The sequence below is a fragment of the Chiloscyllium plagiosum genome, chromosome 9 (genome assembly GCF_004010195.1).
Source record: "Chiloscyllium plagiosum isolate BGI_BamShark_2017 chromosome 9, ASM401019v2, whole genome shotgun sequence".
NCBI lineage: Eukaryota > Metazoa > Chordata > Chondrichthyes > Orectolobiformes > Hemiscylliidae > Chiloscyllium > Chiloscyllium plagiosum.
In genome coordinates this window covers 1,992,229-2,009,952 of record NC_057718.1, presented here as the reverse complement: position 1 = coordinate 2,009,952, position 17,724 = coordinate 1,992,229, and the positions used below count along the sequence as shown (strand labels likewise).

The following is a 17,724-nucleotide window of genomic DNA, read 5'->3' as shown; positions in this document are numbered from 1 at the left end:
GTAGGGGGGCGTGGACCTGACCAGGTAGTCACGGAGGGAATGGTCTTTGCGGAAGGCGGAAAGGGGTGGGGAGAGAAATATATCCCTGGTGGTGGGGTCTGTTTGGAGGTGGCGGAAATGTCGGCGGATGATTTGGTTTATGCGAAGGTTTGTAGGGTGGAAGGTGAGCACCAGGGGCGTTCTGTCCTTGTTACGGTTGGAGGGGTGGGGTCTGAGGGCGGAGGTGCGGGATGTGGACAAGATGCGTTGGAGGGCACCTTTAACCATGTGGGAAGGGAAATTGCGGTGACGAGATGCGTTGGAGGCCACCTGAGCCTTCGGTCCAACCAGTCTATGCTGTACATAATCCCAAACTAAACTAGTCCCAGCTACCTGCTACTAACCCACAGCCCTCCAAACGTTTCCTGTTCATGGACTCATCCAAATGTCTTTTAAACATTGTAACTGTCCCCACATCCATCACTTACTCAGGAAGGTCATTCCACACACAAACCACTGTCTGTGTATAAACAAATTCCCCTAGTGTCTTTTTCAGATCTTTCTCTTCTCATCTTGAAAATACCCCCCCCTTCACAACTGCACCCACCCCCCCCGCCCGAGACTTGAAATTCCCCACCCTAGGGAAATGACACTGAACTTACCTATACCCCTCATGGTTTTATAAACCTCTACATGGTCAGCTCTCAGCCTCCCGCGCTAAGGTGAGAGGATTCCCAGCCTATCCAGCCAGCGCATTGGCACAGGGTTTCTGGATTACCCATCGAGTGACATTACCAGCAGAGTGAGGGGCACAGGGAGAGGCAGTCTCTGTCATGATGCTGCAGCACCTCCTGGCTGCACCCTCAGGTTACTGAAGATGACCAAAGTCAGTGGATGGTGCTGATTAAGAGGGAGTGAATGATGAAATGGGAAATTTTGGTTCCTTATCGAGGTCATTGAAATGAGTTTGCAAGAAGGATAAATATGAGAGAGCCACCTGCCTCACCCCATGGTTTGAGCAGAGCGACTTGGCGATAATGAGCTCTGCAGATGCTGGAGAGTCAGAGTCGATAAAGTGTGGAGCTGGAAAAGCACAGCAGGTCAGGCAGCATCCGAGGAGCAGGAGAGCCACCGTCTCAGACAGGACCCTTCATCAGGACTCCAGTTTCCTGCTCCTCTGATGCTGCCTGACCTGCTGTGCTTTTCCAGCTCCACACTTTATTGACTCTGAGCAAATAGACAGCTAAGTGGGGCTAAAGCACATGTGGGATCATTCTGTAAATGTATCTGTTCTGAGAGGCACTAAGACCAGGGGACAATTCAACAAACAGCACCAGCAACCTTCCCCAACTCAGCTCCGAGTGGTGGGGGAATCAGTGATACAGGGGAGTGTAAAGGGAGGGTGAAGGGGAATTGTGCACAGGATGGGGAAGGGGGTAGGAGGGGACAAGGAGTTGGAAGGAGAAAGGGGTCAGAGCAGTGACCACAGAAGCAGCTATTTCAGTTTCAGTGATGGGAACCCGCCCATTTGCTCTCCTATTACTGACATTCTTTGTTTAAAACTGAAACTTTCTGCAATTTTCTTTCCAACGTTTGAAATCTCTCTTTTTCGTCTCTCCTGCTAATGTCAAGCTGGAGGGGAAATGTCACTCTGGGGCAGCGCTGGAGTTACACAAGTTAAAGGCTTTAAATGAAGGGAAAAAAAACTGCAAAAGTTTTCTGTTTTACACAAAGTGCATGTCAATTATGGGAGAGGAAATGGGCAGGGTTCCTGTCACTGAAACTGAAATAGCTGCGTCCGTGGTCACTTCTCTGATACTGTTCCCCAAAACAAACTGCTGAGTTTGCACTCACTCAGAATTGAACTGTGAACAAGAATGCACTGTTCCACCCAACGCTGAATAATGTTAACACTGCACAGGGAGGGGGTCATCATGGTCTGACCCCACACCGCAAACACACTCCCACTCACTGGCTCCAACTTTACCATCAACTGTCAAGGACAATGGCAACACCGTAATGTGGCAGTGACCCCCTCCTCTCACCCACCTCCTAACTGCAACACTATGAGAAAGGGAGCCAATTCAATTGCTGCCCAGCTCAGTTACGACAAACCCATGGCCATCATAAAACATTCGATTGGAGATACACAGAACCCTGGAGACTCTCACGCTTTACGGGAGCCCAACATCAGATCACAGAGCAATGGGCACTGCAGCACGAAAGGAGGGCCTCACTGTCAGAGGGTCAGTGCTGAGGGAGTGCGGCACTATCAGAGGGTCAGTGCTGAGGGGGTGCGGCACTGTCAGAGGGTCAGTGCTGAGGGAGTGCCGCACTGTCGGAGGGTCAGTACTGAGGGAGTGCCTCACTGTCAGAGGGTCAGTGCTGAGGGAGTGCCGCACTGTCGGAGGGTCAGTGCTGAGGAGGTGCCGCACTGTCGGAGGGTCAGTGCTCAGGGGGTGCCGCACTGTCAGAGGGTCAGTGCTGAGGGAGTGCCACACTGTCGGAGGGTCAGTGCTGAGGGAGTGCCGCACTGTCAGAGGGTCAGTACTGAGGGAGTGCTGCACTGTCAGAGGATCAGTACTGAGGGAGAGCCGCACTGTCGGAGGGTCAGTGCTGAAGGAGTGCCGCACTGTTGGAGGGTCAGTGCTGCGGGAGTGTCGCACTTCCGGAGGGTCAGTGCTGAGGGAGTGCCGCACTGTTGGAGGGTCAGTGCTGAGGCAGTGCCGCACTCTCGGAGGGTCAGTGCTGAGGGAGTGTCGCACTGTCGGAGGATCAGTACTGAGGGAGAGCCGCACTCTCGGAGGGTCAGTGCTGAAGGAGTGCCACACTGTCGGAGCGTCAGTGCTAAGGGAGTGCCGCACTGTTGGAGGGTCAGTGCTGAGGGAGTGTCGCACTGTCAGAGGGTCAGTACTGAGGGAGTGCTGCACTGTCAGAGGATCAGTACTGAGGGAGAGGTGCACTGTCGGAGGGTCAGTACTGAGGGAGAGCCGCACTCTCAGAGGGTCAGTACTGAAGGAGTGGGCACTGTCGGAGGGTCAATGCTGCGAGAGTGCAGCACTGTCAGAGGGTCAGTACTCAGGGCGTGCCGTACTGTCGGAAGGTCTGTGCTGAGGGAGTGTCACACTGTCGGAGGGTCAGCATTGAGGGAGCGCCGCACTGTCGCAGGGTCAGTGCTGAGGGAGCGCCGCACTGTCGTAGGATCAGTGCTGAGGGAGCACCGCACTGTCAGAGGGTCGGTACTGAGGGAGCGCCGCACTGTTGCAGGGTCAGTACTAAGGGAGGGCCGCACTGCCGGAGGGTCAGTACTGAGAGAGCACCGCACTGTCGGAGGGTCAGTACTGAGGGAGTGCCTCACTGTCGGAGGGTCAGTACTGAGGGAGTGCCAAACTGTCAGAGGGTCAGTGCAGAGAGAGTGCTGCACTGTGGGAGGGTCAATGCTGAGGGAGTGCTGCACTGTCAGAGGGTCAGTGCCGAGGGAGGGGGCACTGTCAGAGAGTCAGTGCCGAGGGAATGCCGCACTGTCAGAGGGTCAGTGCTGAGGGAGTGCGGAACTGTCGGTGGGTCAGTGCTGAGGGAGTGCTGCATTGTCAGAGGGTCAGTGCTGAGGGAGTGCTGGCACTCCAAGTTAGCATAGTATTCAAGCTGATGCACCAAATTCTGGTGAGGTTTAGTTGAAATGATGACCGGAGGGGGATGGTGGAGCAGGCTGAGGGAACCGTTCCTTACCCAATCACAGCTCAGCTGGGCAAGGCAGGGATCAGGACGTCGCCTGGAGGCCACTCAGTTTATTCCATGTGCTCCCCCTCTCACAACTTTCAAATCCAAAGGGAGTAAAACATCTCACCCAACGTGATCAATAACAAATAAATGACACGCTTTTAGAAAAAAAAATATTTATTTTAGTGAGAATCCAAACAGCATCGTCACATCTCAAATCAGGCGAATGTTCAATTAGCTTCCAGTTCTGACATGTACATTCATTCACGTGACAGCGATAACATGTGGAAAGCCCAGGGGTGCTGAGCGAGAGTCGAGCAGACACACACGTCAAACATTACTGCCTGGGAACCTGACATCTTTGGCTGGTTTATCGTTTCCAGTGTGGAAATCCTCTGACAGAATAAACTGCTCAACTCATTCTCCTGTTCCTGGAATTCCTTTACTGTGAGATCAGAGTGAAACCTGACAGTTCTTTGGAAAGACTGGCTGGGAGGGCTTCCCCATGTCGTGCAATTGCATGTTCTTAAGAACTCTACTGGTCATTTCTTTGGGGTCTATGCAGCTTCAGAGTTTTACTGGCTGATGGCGTCAGACACTCCTTACCTCCCTTGCCCCAAACCCCTCCCATTCCCAATCCTAGCTAGCTGGGCTCATGTCTCAAAGCTTATTGGTACGTAGTGAGTGCTGTGTCCTTGGGTTCTGGTTGGACTAATGGAATTCGGAATCCAACAGTTGGCAGGGAGGCAGAGTGACCATCCTGTCCTTCTCTCAGCCAGGCTGCTGCAGCTCTCTCAGGTGTGGTCAGTTCCTGTTTCTAACTCTCACAAACCAGTCGGGTCCCACTTGGCCCTGACACATAGCACTTCACCGGCACTTTGAGAGATCCAGGAACTCACTGACACAAAGCATCGACTGCACAGCTGCATTTCAAGAAGCGCACACACTGCCAAAAACAGCAGTCAACATGCAGGCTTTAGTGACCCCCAGGAGTTACCCCAGGTCACTGTAGGAGGCTAAATCTCAGCTTTCCCACACTCTCTTACCTTTACAACACAACGGGACTTTCAAAACACAAGTTATTGTGTTTAAGATAAAAAGAGACAACTGTTAAAGAATGCGTGAAAGGGAGGTTTTCACGACAAAACATACCATAGACGGTGAGTACCTTCCAAACCCACGGCCACTCCCATCCTGAAGGACACGGGCAGCACATACATGGGAACACCACCCCTGCAAGTTCCCCTCCAAGCCGCTCACCATCCTGATTTGGGAATACATCGCTGTTCCTTCAGAGTCACTGGGTCAGAATCCTGGCATTCCCTCCCTCAGGGCATTGTAGGTCAACTATTAGCAGGTGGACTGCAGCAGTTCAAGAAGGCAGCTCACCCCCACCTTCTCAACGATTAACTAGGGATGGGGAATAAATGCTGGGCCCAGCCAGTGAAGCCCAGGTCCCACAAATGAATAAAAAGTCAATACTATGTTGGAACATGAATTCCCTCTGCACTCTGTCCAATCGGGACCTATGGGATGTTGCAATGGTCTGGGTTAATTGTGTCTCAGATATTAACCTGATAATTGCACCAGTTCCCCATAAAGTCCCTCTCTATTCCTGGGGGCTATTAACTGGGACAAGTTGGGGTTTTCATTCTCTGCATTAGCCAGTGTGACAGCATGTTCCCAGAAACAGTGCTCCAATTCCGGACTCTTCAGCAGCTCCTGCATTGACACAACAAGGATAGACTGTTCCAGGTAAGAAGACAAAAGCGATTATGGTGATTGGAATTTCACATTGGATTGGACAGCAGGAGTTAGGACTGTTCCTAGGCCCCACCCGCTCCCCCCCAGCCCAGGTGGGAGGGGGAAACAGTCGAGCATTGGGATTTTGCTTGGTCTCTCCTCCTCCCCTGCTTGGGACTGATATGGGCAGTGTACAGGCCATTGTAGGGGTTGGACTAACCAGAGGACTTTCAGCAGCACAGGGCAGGTCACTGACAGGCAGCTTTGATGGGCACATGCTCAACCACATACTTGCCCAGAAATGTCATTGAAAAATACCCTCAATCTTCACCCTCATTTGAGGCCCGACAATTCTGCTCCCACGTCCCAGACAGGATGGGAATGTGAGACCAAACTGAAGGATCTGCAATACACAAGCGCAGTGTGATGAGAGCTGAGCTGAGAGGCTGGACAACACTGTCAATGCACAGTATGACTGCAGTCAGAGGGACTGGTCAGAGAGTATCAGCCAACACAACTGCAATGGGGCGAGAGAGGGGTGAATGAGGGGGTCGATCCCCATTCACCTGTATGGTTTGTGAGCTGCACAGCTGGAGATGGTGTAAAAACCAGACTGACCGTCGGTCCAGAAGGGGAACATACACAGTTATTGCTGCAGAGTCATACAGTGGAGTTACACAATGGCCTGCTTCCACCAGATGGATATATCACAGTGAACAAGGTGAAAAGACACAACTTTCTAAATTTTCTCAAGTTGGGATAATCCAATCTGAAGCTGAGAAACTTAGGGTAGAAAGCCTCATACTTTGATCCAGGATTTTCCATTCCAAAATCACTAACCTTCCTCAAGCCCACATCAACATCACTCATTTTCTCACAGTCAGAAACACAATCATTCAGAGTTATTCATTTACAAGACTGGGTCCAATCACAGCTGCCTCTGTTTTCCTTGTATCTTAGAAACAGGTTATCCTGGAGGATGTGGCGTGTACGGATTCCTCATAAACCACCAATCACCTGACCATTCGCAAGAGAAGCACAAGGAGCTGATCATTCTCTGATCGCAACAGGAGCAGACAGCAGCAACATTCAGTCACGCTTCCTGGTGCTATCAGCCAGCTATTAATCTCGGTGTTTACAGAGTAGAATATTTGGCACTGAGCAAAACAACACAGGAATACAAACTTTCACCAAATCTTACCATCTCCAGATCTCTTTAGTCACTCCCAAATTAAGCATTTCAAACGCGAAGTGCATTCTTGGGTTGAGTTTGGTTAAAACTCCAGCACCACCACTAACTACCATCTGCCACAGATTATTGTGATTATTAACAACTTGGGCATAGATCAGCTTGAAATGCATCACCGTTCCCTTATGTACACGGAATCGCTTGGATTAAAGTCATCGGTAGCCCCTCCACCCCTCCAAACAAAAGCACCTTTCTCCCCTGGAAAATGGTTACCAGCTTTACTTAATTAATGCCCTCATCAGTGCCCCAGCCTCCCCCAGCCTCAATAACTAGCTGTCCCGTGTTGGATTTTAATGAATCAGTTTCTTGCTTGTTTCAGTGGAGGACTTTGTTCCTGTCTGGTGCATCTGCTGTCTGAATCGATGGAGTTGTCATCAGTTCGGGACTGGTTTGGCTTGTCCTGCCCGAACCCTGGCCTGGTCCACAGCATCCAGAAGGTTCTTGGAGTCTACGGCCAGAGTGTGGGCAGCTGTCAACATCTGCTTCTTACACTCCTCACTCAGCGAGGTCACCGCATTCTGCTGGGCCAGTTTCATCTTGTTTATCAGCTCAGCTAGGTCTTTGTTCAGGAGCCTCTGTGTCCCCTCGATCTGAACAGAAACAAGATGAAGAAACCCTGGTTACAGCTGACCTGCAGCACTGTCAGCAGATCTGGGAGGGGGCACATCAGTTGACAAGAACAATGCCTGGACTCCAGGGGTTAGATTACGAGCAGCAATCAGATACGTCAGGCCTGCTTTAGGTCTCTCATTCAAGAGGACATTGGAGAGTTAGCTGGATGGAAATGATGTGTGAGGGGTTGGGGGAAAGGCCGGAGATTGGCTGGGGAATGATGCTCAATGGAAGAGCTGCAGCAAGTTCAATGGGCCGAATGGCCTCCTCCTGAGTTACAAAGGATTCAAAGCTCTGAGCAGCCAACAATTACATGGACTTCAGTGTCAGTATGTAGGAATGGTGAATTGTATTATAATCGTCATTCCATTTTAATTCAGCATTTCTATTAACATCCCATCCACCACTTCCCTGTTCTTGCTAAATTGCTTGCTTCTGTTATTTATGATTTTCTCTGTAAATTACACTGTAACTCAGCCTTCAGGCTGTGGGAGTCTTCAACCAAATAACATGATGATTCTGATTTGTGTATTATTTTAGCTACATGTGGTGAAATTCAGTAACGGAGGGGGAAAGGCTTCTGATCATTCATAGAAAATGATCCAATCTTGCTGAGAGTGCAGATGTGATTTACTGGACTGGTCATGGAGTCATACAGACCCTTCAGTCCAACCAGTCCATGCCGAACATAATCCCAAACTAAATTAGCCCCACCTGCCCATATCCCTCCAACTCTTTCCTACCCGTATACTTATCCAAATCTCTTTTAAATGTTGTAACTGTGCCCTCATCTACCACTTCCTCAGGAAGTACATTCCACATGTGAACCACTTTCTGTGTTCAAACAAAATTCCCCTCATGTCCTTTTAAAATCTTTCTCCTCTCACCTTAAAAATATACCCCCAGTTTTGAAATCCCCCACCCTGGGGAAAAGATACCTGCCATTCAATTTATCGATGCCCCTCATGATTTTATAGACCTCCATAAAGTCACCCCCCCCCAGTCCCCTACATTCCAGTGAGAGTCATCCCAACCTATCCAGCCTTGCCTCATAACTCAAACCCTCCAGTTCCAACAACATCCCAGTGAATGTTTTCTGAACCTCAGTCTAAAGGAGCAGGGATTTGGAGAAATGGGAGTCTGGGAGGGCTCTCCTTACAGCTGAGGGGCAATCTGATTGAGGGGGATTAAAAAAAAAGAAACTTCTCAACTTTTCCACTCTCTCACCTGGAGGCTGTCACCAGGAATCTTTCTCAACTCCTTATCAAAATATTCACCAGAAAAGCTGGTTAAAAACCTCAACTAAGATTCCTTTCAGTTGAGTGTGAAATATTCCACATAACCTCTGTTGGAAATGCAGAATTTTAAGAAAACCTCCCTCCCTCAGAAATTAAGCTGATGACAGCTAAACCACATGTCTTTCGAAATAGTGAGGTCTGCTGATTAAGGAATGCACTTTGAAAAGAATCCTGCTCCTAAAACGTAGCGGGTCAGTGACTGAGGCAGATGGTAATAAAATGAACTGGGACTCACCTCTGTGCGGGATGTTGCAGGTAGCGACGGCAACAGCTCATCTACACTGCCAGTCAATTTTCGAAGGTTGACTCCCACTGTCTAGAATGTAGAGAATGGTCATGGTGTTACAAGCACGATTGGAAATCATCAGAATGAACGTGTGGCCTAAACAATTGATGCAGTAGCTGCAGCTGTAACAGTTCATTGGTTTGATTTTCCAGTTACAGGACACTGGAAACGTAGAGGCCAGGTTAAAATACTTATTGTCTCCCCGAGCCTATCATTTGTCTACGTGACTCCAGATTCTTAAGATCAGACAGTGAAGGCAAACCTCTAACACACTGCCAGTGTGACTCTGATTTTCAACTGTCCTGTACATTCCAATGGAAATTCTAGAGTCACAAAACAGGAGAAGGCCATTCAGCCCCACGTGTCTGCGGATCCTCAGAATGAGACATGCACCTTGTACTACACCCTGCTCTGTTACCCTGCACATTCTTCCTTTCCAGATAAATATCCACATCCCTCTGTAATGCCTCCACACTGACAGGCCAATGAATTCCTGAGCCCAGCCACTCGCTGCAATTTTTACTTGTTTTGCCAATTGCCTTAAAGCTGTGCCCTGTGGTTCACAATTCTCCCACCAATGGGAACAGTCTGTGTAGGCCACGTGGGAGCTTGAACAGCTTGGTCAGTCTCCCATTCTGTCCTTCTTGGAGACAACTATCCCAACCTCTCCAATCTATCCATGCGATGGGATTTTCTCATTCCTGGAACCTCCTCTGCAGTCACCCCCACCTTCAGTGCAGTCACAGCCATCAGAAGGTGTGGCGCCCACAGGTATAAACACTCCAGCTGAGGCCTAACCAGGGTCTTATATGAGTTCCACAACCAGTGAAGGAGGGTCACTGGACTCTGCTTTCTTGGACGCTCTCTGGGTGGTTCGAAACCTGTTGATCTTCCAGCTGAAGGAGTTGACCCCGACTGAGTGTTGCAGACTGGCACATTCCAAGGTCCGGGACTACGTGTTGAGGGACGTGCTGAAGCTTGGGGCAGCTGCTGCCAAGGCGTGGTGGGGAAAGACCACTGTGTAACATCTGCCTGCCTCAGCACAGGGGCCCACGCAGTAAGGGTGCTCTGCTGACCCCCCAGCTAAATATATAGAACATACATTGAACATAGAATAGTACAGCACAGAACAGGCCCTTCAGCCCACGATTTTGTGCTGACCACTGATCCTCATGTATGCACCCTCAAATTTCTGTGACCATATGCATGTCCAGCAGTCTCTTAAATGTCCCCAATGACCTTGCTTCCACAACTGCTGCTGACAACGCATTCCATGCTCTCACAACTCTCTGTGTCTTAACACTCAATCCCCCTGTTAATGAAAGCCAAAACACCATATGCTTTCTTAACAACCCTGTCCACTTGGGTGGCCATTTTAAGGGATCTATGTACCTACACACCAAGATCCCTCTGTTCCTCCACACTGCCAAGAATCCTATCCTTAATCCTGTACTCAGCTTTCAGATTCAACCTTCCAAAATGCATCACCTCGCATTTATCCAGGTTGAACTCCATGGATATGGATAGTATATGGATCCAAATGGATACGAATCGTACAGACCTGTATATATGAATGATTACTCTGTCTCTGTATACCAAGAAATGGAATGTTTACGGATGTATGGCATGGCCAATTGTACAGATCATCAAAATAGTTTATGAATAAAGTATATTTTTGAAATAAAAAACTCTCTGCTTTCTCTCCACAGGGTCCTGCTGAACTGATAGAATCCCTTTCGTGTGGAAGCAGGCCCTTCAACCCATCGAGTCCACATCTACCCTCCAAAGGGCATCCCACACTATCAGTGTAACCCTGCATTTCCCCATGACCAATCCACCAAACCTGCACATCTTTGGACTGTGGGAGGAAACCAGAGCAAACCCATGGGGAGAACAGGTAAATTCCACACAGAGTGTCGCCCGAGGCAGGAATCGAACCTGGGTCCCTGGCGCTGTGGGGCAGCAGTGCTAACCACTGGGCCACCGTGCTGCCTGTGTTTTTCCAGCAATTTCTGTTTCAGTCTCTGCTCTTACACTCTGTGCCTCTGTTAATAAAACCCAAGATACTGTCTGCTTTAAACATGACTCTCGCCTCCACCCACCTTTAATGGTTTGTGCACAGACACAGCCAGGTCACTGAGCTCCTGCACCCCTTTAGAACTGTACCCTTTGTTTTACATTCTCTCTGTTCTTCCTGCCAAAGTATATCCCTTTGCACTGACATTTATATTCCTCTGCGATTTATCATTTGTTCACCCATTGCCCTAAGTGTGTTTGAAACTGCACATTGACAGGGGGATTCCTGAATTTAAATAGCGACAAAAATGGTTTCAACACTGCTGGAAGAAATCACAGACAGAAATAAGACGCAAATGGAGGAAATAAAATCTCGCCCCAATGGAAATGGTTCCTGTCACCTACACTGAGCAATGGGTGAAATCCCCCATTATCTTAGCAGCGGATGAAATTCCAGTCTTGGTCAGAAAGGAACTTGTTAAAGAATACTGCAGATAATCTGGAATGCATTTGTTCATGTGAAAGTGAAACTGACAACTCTACATGATGTGATCAGCAAGTTTTGTTGGGTGTTTGGTGAAACATTAAGGTGATTCAGGGAAATAAGGCAGATGGGTTCAGAGAAACAGCAGACTGCCTTACCGGCAAAGATGTAGCAGGCCTTGTGCTCAACAGCAGAGAACCGAAAGGAGGTGGAGGTCAGTGTCACATAGATTAAAGGAAGGCAGACAGGTGGAGTGAGATTATGTGGGGTTTATAAACCATCATAAATCAGATACTAGATTGTAATCCACCTCATAATTATCAAATGAAAACCAAAAGCATTGCAGATGCTGCAGATCAGAAACAAAAGCAGAAATTGCTAGAAAGCTCAGCAGGTCTGGCAGCATTTGTGGAGAGAAATCAGAGTTAATGCTTCAGTTCTCACCCTCTGCCAAACCTGCTGAGTTTTCCCAGCAATTTCTGTTTTTGTTTCTGTTGTTAATAATTATTTATGATGAAGCAGTCACCAAGTTGTCCGGAGGTTAATGCTTTTTGAGTGAAATCTGACACATGTCTTTCTGCAACATGAGGGAAACAATGAGTCAAAGTGCTATTTGCTGATTAATACCCACAGGTTCAGAAGCTGATGTTGGTATTTCTTCACTGTCCGGGATTTGACAAGTGGGAATGAGGATGAAACGATATGACGTGGGCCATACCCTCAGAATATCTCTGAGCTCTTCCTTTGCGTCTGGTGAATTATTACAGTAAATTCACACCAAATTTGTTACTCCCACCACATCTCCTGAACAAACTCTTGTGATGTTCTATGGTTCTGGCCAATGGAGTGTGAGAAAATATCAGGTTATGTGAAAGGAAATTGGATAATGATACACAGTGTCCAGAAACAGTCCAGAAACAATCCAGTTAAAAAAAAAATCACACAATACCAAGTTATAGCCCAGCAGGTTAATTTGGAAGCACTAGCTTTCAGAGTGCCACTCCTTCATCAGGTAGCTAGTCACTGAGGAGCAGCGCTCTGAAACTAGTGCTTCCAAATAAACCTGTTGGACTTTAACCTGGTGTTGTGGGATTTTTAACTTTGTCCACGCCAGTCCAATACCAGCACCTCCTCATCACAGAAACCATCCAGTCAGCACGTGATGCCCTTCCACACGGACTGGCTACGGACCAGGTCTTACTTGGGGGAATGAGTTGTCAGGCAACCGTAGTCTTGAAAAGGTGCAGTTACTCTGATCAAATTCCATACAATTGATACACACCTCTTATTACCAAGACATTTACAAATCAAACTAACCTCTAATAGATTTCCCATTCCTAAGGGGGTTCAAACAAGTCAAGTGGAGTTTGGATCACTGAGTGACGCAGGGGGTTAGGTAAATAAATGTTGGGTCCTAGTCAGCAATATCCTCATCCCATGAATAGAAAAACAAATCATTCAGGAGAGGGAAGTCTGATAGCACACTCTTGTGGCCATTTGTGTATTTACGCTGTCCTTCAGTGATCCCTGGAATTTTGAGTTGGCGTTTGATTTTCCACATGCTAGTCCCTGTCTTGCATTTGTCCTGCAATGATATCACACAGGCAGGTGAAATTTTTGTAACAAGGTAAGAGTTTCAGGGTCAGTTTTATTGATGTCTGATTTTCATTCTGTTGAAAGTATCATTTCCAAATTGAATTTTTACAGCGAAAACAAAACATGCTGGAAATCACAGCATCCATGGAGAGAGAGCAAGCTAAGTGGGTGGCACGGTGGCACAGTGGTTAGCACTGCTGCCTCGCAGCGCCAGAGACCCGGGTTCAATTCCCACCTCAGGCAACTGACTGTGTGGAGTTTGCACATTCTCCCTGTGTCTGCGTGGGTTTCCTCCGGGTGCTCCAGTTTCCTCCCACAGTCCAAAAAAAAGTGCAAGGTTAGGTGAGTTGGCCGTGCTAAATTGCCCGTAGTGTTAGGTGAAGGGGTAAATGTAGGGGAATGGGTCTGGGTGGGTTGCTCTTCGGTGGGTCGGTGTGGACTTGTTGGGTCGAAGGGCCTGTTTCCACACTGTAAGTAATCTAAATCTAATGTTTCCAGTCTGGATGATGTTAGCTTGCTCTCTCTCCTTGGATGCTGCCTGACCCGCTGTGATCTTCAGCATTTGTTGTTTCAGTACAGAACTTGCTTCTATCCTGAACTTTTACAACTGCCTTTGTTGGGATTTGAGCTGATGTCCTCTGGATGATGAGCCGCTCCTGATTCCAGAATTACAACCATGACACGACTCAATTTGACTAAAACCCTGAGGGTCAGAGCCTGAAGCAGCACGATATTTATAAACATAATCCCCGACACATTAATAGACAGGAAGCTTCTTCACTCAATGATTGCTGTTGTCCTCTGACCAGGATGATTGACAGGTTCAGACCCAACACTGGCAGGGTCTTTCAGATGGGATCAAATTAAACTTCATCTGCCTTTTGCACTGGATGGAAAACGTGCCCTGGCACTATTATGGGATCTTGCTGTGCTTTTTCTTTGTTTTATGATGGCTTCAAGACGGGGACCATCGCCCCCTGCCCGAGGTTAACCAGCTTACCTTCACCAGGTTGATGTACTCTTCACAGGGGAGCTGATAGACCTGGTTCTTCAGGTGTAGCACCGACTTAACCAGCTCCATGACCTGAGGATAGATGGTGTCATTCGAGCGGTCCAGGTTGGCTGTGGGAGCTGCTTGTATTGGCTGAATGTGTGGAAAAGGAGCATCATCAGGTGCTGAAGCTGACACAGAAAGGTTTCATTCACTGTTTAGGAAAGGCACCCTCTGAAATGGGAGCACGCTGATGGTGAATTTAGATACCTTTCAGCATGCTCATGGGAACAGGAGCAGGAGTAGGCCATTCAGCCCCTCAGGCCTGCTCTGCCATTCAATACGCTCACAGCTGATCTGCTGTAACAATACTATTTCTCCCTCCGTACTATCCCCATATCCCCAGATTGCTTTAGTATCAGGAAATCGAGAAAAGATCAACTTGCTTTCGAGGGAGTATTGCAGAGATTCACTCAGAGTCAAACAGCTCAGAAACAGACCCTTCGGTCCAACCAGTCCGTGCTGACCACAATCCCAAACTGAACGTTTCCCACCTGCCTGTGCGTGGCCATATCCTTCCCCTCCCTTTCCTATTCATGTGCCTATCCAGATCTTTTAAGTGTTGTAACTGTATCTGCATCCACCAGTTCCTCTAGCAGTAGACTCCAAACACAAACACCTCTCTGTGTAAAGAGGTTGTCCTTCAAATCCTTTTTAAAACTTTCCCCTCTCGCCTTAGAAATATGTCCCCTGGTTTTCAACTCCCCCACCCTAGGGAAAAAGACCCTTGGCTAGTCACCTTATCTGTTTCCCGTATGATTTTACAAACCCCTATAAGGTCAGTCCTCAACCTCCTACACTGCCAGTGAAGGAAGTCCCAGCCTATCCAGTCTCTCCTCATATCTCAAACTCGCCATTCCTGGCAACATCCTGGTCAATCTCTTCTGAACCCTATCCAGTTTAATCATATCCTTCCTATAACAAGGACACCAGAATTGGACACAGTACTGTACTCCAGAAGGAGCCTCCCCAGTATCTAATACAACTTCAACATGATATCCCAACTCCTATCCTCAAGGAGAAAGTGAGGTCTGCAAATGCTGGAGATCAAAGTTGAAACTTTATTGCTGGAACAGCACAGCAGGTCAGGCAGCATCCAGGGAACAGGAGATTCGACGTTTCGGGCACAGGCCTGAGGAAGGGCCTGTGCCCGAAACGTCGAATCTCCTGTTCCCTGGATGCTGCCTGACCTGCTGTGCTGTTCCAGCAATAAAGTTTCAACTCCTATCCTCAAACCCTCCATTCCCAGCAACATCCTGGTCAATCTCTTCTGAACCCTCTCCAGTTTAATAATATCCTTCCCACGGCAGGGTGACCAGAACTGGAACCAGTCTGGGTGGGTGCTGGAATAGGCTCAGACGACTGAGTGTCTCCTCTTGCTCCGTGGTTTCAGAAGAGGCTTGGTCTCAGTGCAGCTGAACTCTCAACAAATTGGGCAAGACTTTCAGAATTGGCATCAATTCATGGAGGGCACTCTCAAATAATTTCACAAGGCAAGCTGGACAAGGGGAAGTATATAATGCTGCAAAGTTGGAGTGGCATCTGTTCAGAGAGCCCACAGGGTTCCCCTCAGCGTTGTATACTCGGATACTCTAGAGACTGGCTGATATATTGAAGATTTGGTGGTGAGGGGTGTTACAGAACGCACAGAGTAACTCATTGCTGATATCAGCTCTCCAACCAAATCAGCTCTCCCCCCCCCCCCCCCACATCAGGCTTACACAACATTCCCAGATTACTCCCCAGAGCTGCAGGACACTCGGTCAGGGACTCACCGGGAGGTTTTTCCTCGGAGGTTTCTCGGGTGGCACTGTGAACTCAGCTCCAAAACAAGGGACAGAAAGAACACGGTGATTAGAATGTCTGCACCAAGTAGCATTTTAGACAGCGCACAGTCTAACCTTCACTCGTGGGATGTGGGTATCACTGGCTGGGGCCAGTCCCTAGTTGCCCCTGGAGAAGGTGGCGGTGAGCTGCCTTCTTGAACCACCTACAGCAGTCCATGGGGTGCAGGCTGATGATGCTGTGAGATGGTGTTGTGGCTGTTACTCTTCCTGAGAGGTACCCAGCACATTCCGAGTGCTGGCCTCCTCACAGCACTCAGCTTCCTGCTCTTGGTTCCCTCCCTACCAACACTCGCTTCACCAACTTCACTTAAGTCCCCAGAATGCTCCCCCCGGGTCACTCTCCAGGGACTGGAGCAGGATTCAGACAGAGTTCTGTGTTGCTGGGTGACCCAACGTGAACAGTATGATTGTTTAAAAACTACATTCACTACAAACCTTACGAAAGGTGATTAGAATTAACAGCTCGTATGGAAGTGTCATCACTGACAGAGCTGCAGAGAGCATGTGGTCAGTCAGTGCCTGTGTATAACTGCAGTCTCAACATACACACTGCAATCCTGGGGAGCTGCAGCCTGCCCAGGTTCTCAGGAGGCAGAGGTGGGTACGGCAGATTATAGTCAAGATCAGAGTGGTGCTTGAAATGCACAGCACGTCAGGCAGCATCTGAGGAGCAGGAAAATCGACAGGAATTCCTGATGATGGGCTTTTGCCCAAAATGTCAATTCTCCTGCTCCTCGGATGCTGCCTGGCCTGCTGTGATTTTCCAGCCCCACTCAAATCTAGACTCTGCTCAGGTTCTCAATCAACCTTTGTCCACATAGTAAAACCTGGGCAACAGTCAGGCTTGGCTGGAAGGAGAGATTTGAGCAGTGTCCAATTCAATGCTATACTATTGCTGGATCCCTCCCAACCACCACCAACTCCACTGTAAACCTGGGACTTACTGTAGCAAGGCTCCTGGTCGCTGTCCTGAAAAATAAAAGAGATGAGAGACAAGGTGACATTTCCTCAGTTTGTTACTTTCGGCCCCACAGCTGAGTCTGTTAATCACAATCCTCCATACCATCAAGTATTTTCCACTCAATGACTCCTCACCCCCAGGGCACTGACACAAGATCCTGTGACACCAACCCCACATTTCTGACCCACCAAAAAACCACATCAGTAGCTATCCCGCTGGAGAGTAAAACAATACAACTGGGCAGATCTCCTGTTCAATCTCCTGGAAGGCTGATCTTATGCCAATCATCAACATCAGTGAATAATTCATGTGATTAGTTGTCAACGACATTTCAGTTACAGACAAAAAACACTGCAGATGCTGGAATCCAAAGTAGACAGGCAGGAGGCTGGAAGAACACAGCAAGGCAGGCAGCATCAGGAGGGAGGGGGAACACAGCAAGGCAGGCAGCATCAGGAGGGAGAGGGAACACAGCAAGGCAGGCAGCATCAGGAGGGAGAGGGAACACAGCAAGGCAGGCAGCATCAGGAGGGAGAGGGAACACAGCAAGGCAGGCAGCATCAGGAGGGAGAGGGAACACAGCAAGGCAGGCAGCATCAGGAGGGAGAGGGAACACAGCAAGGCAGGCAGCATCAGGAGGGAGAGGGAACACAGCAAGGCAGGCAGCATCAGGAGGGAGAGGGAACACAGCAAGGCAGGCAGCATCAGGAGGGAGAGGGAACACAGCAAGGCAGGCAGCATCAGGAGGGAGAGGGAACACAGCAAGGCAGGCAGCATCAGGAGGGAGAGGGAACACAGCAAGGCAGGCAGCATCAGGAGGGAGAGGGAACACAGCAAGGCAGGCAGCATCAGGAGGGAGAGGGAACACAGCAAGGCAGGCAG

The 17,724-nt window shown here is 48.9% G+C and overlaps 1 protein-coding gene across 2 annotated transcripts in view; it reads right to left on the bottom strand.

Moving 5' to 3' along the window:
* Positions 1-5,375: 5,375 nt before the first annotated feature.
* LOC122552543 (protein-tyrosine kinase 2-beta-like) overlaps positions 5,376-17,724 on the bottom strand; it is a 21,623-nt gene continuing 9,274 nt past the window's right edge. The window contains exons 4-8 of one of the 2 annotated variants that reach the window (XM_043695229.1): positions 16,826-16,850; positions 15,810-15,859; positions 13,984-14,127; positions 8,837-8,917; positions 5,376-7,281 (exon numbers count right to left, since the gene is read on the bottom strand). In XM_043695229.1, the coding sequence (XP_043551164.1) occupies positions 7,066-7,281; positions 8,837-8,917; positions 13,984-14,127; positions 15,810-15,859; positions 16,826-16,850 (516 nt within the window). In that variant the 3' untranslated portion in view covers positions 5,376-7,065. The remainder of the gene's footprint in view (positions 7,282-8,836; positions 8,918-13,983; positions 14,128-15,809; positions 15,860-16,825; positions 16,851-17,724) is intronic. The other variant, XM_043695230.1, reaches the window with a different exon arrangement.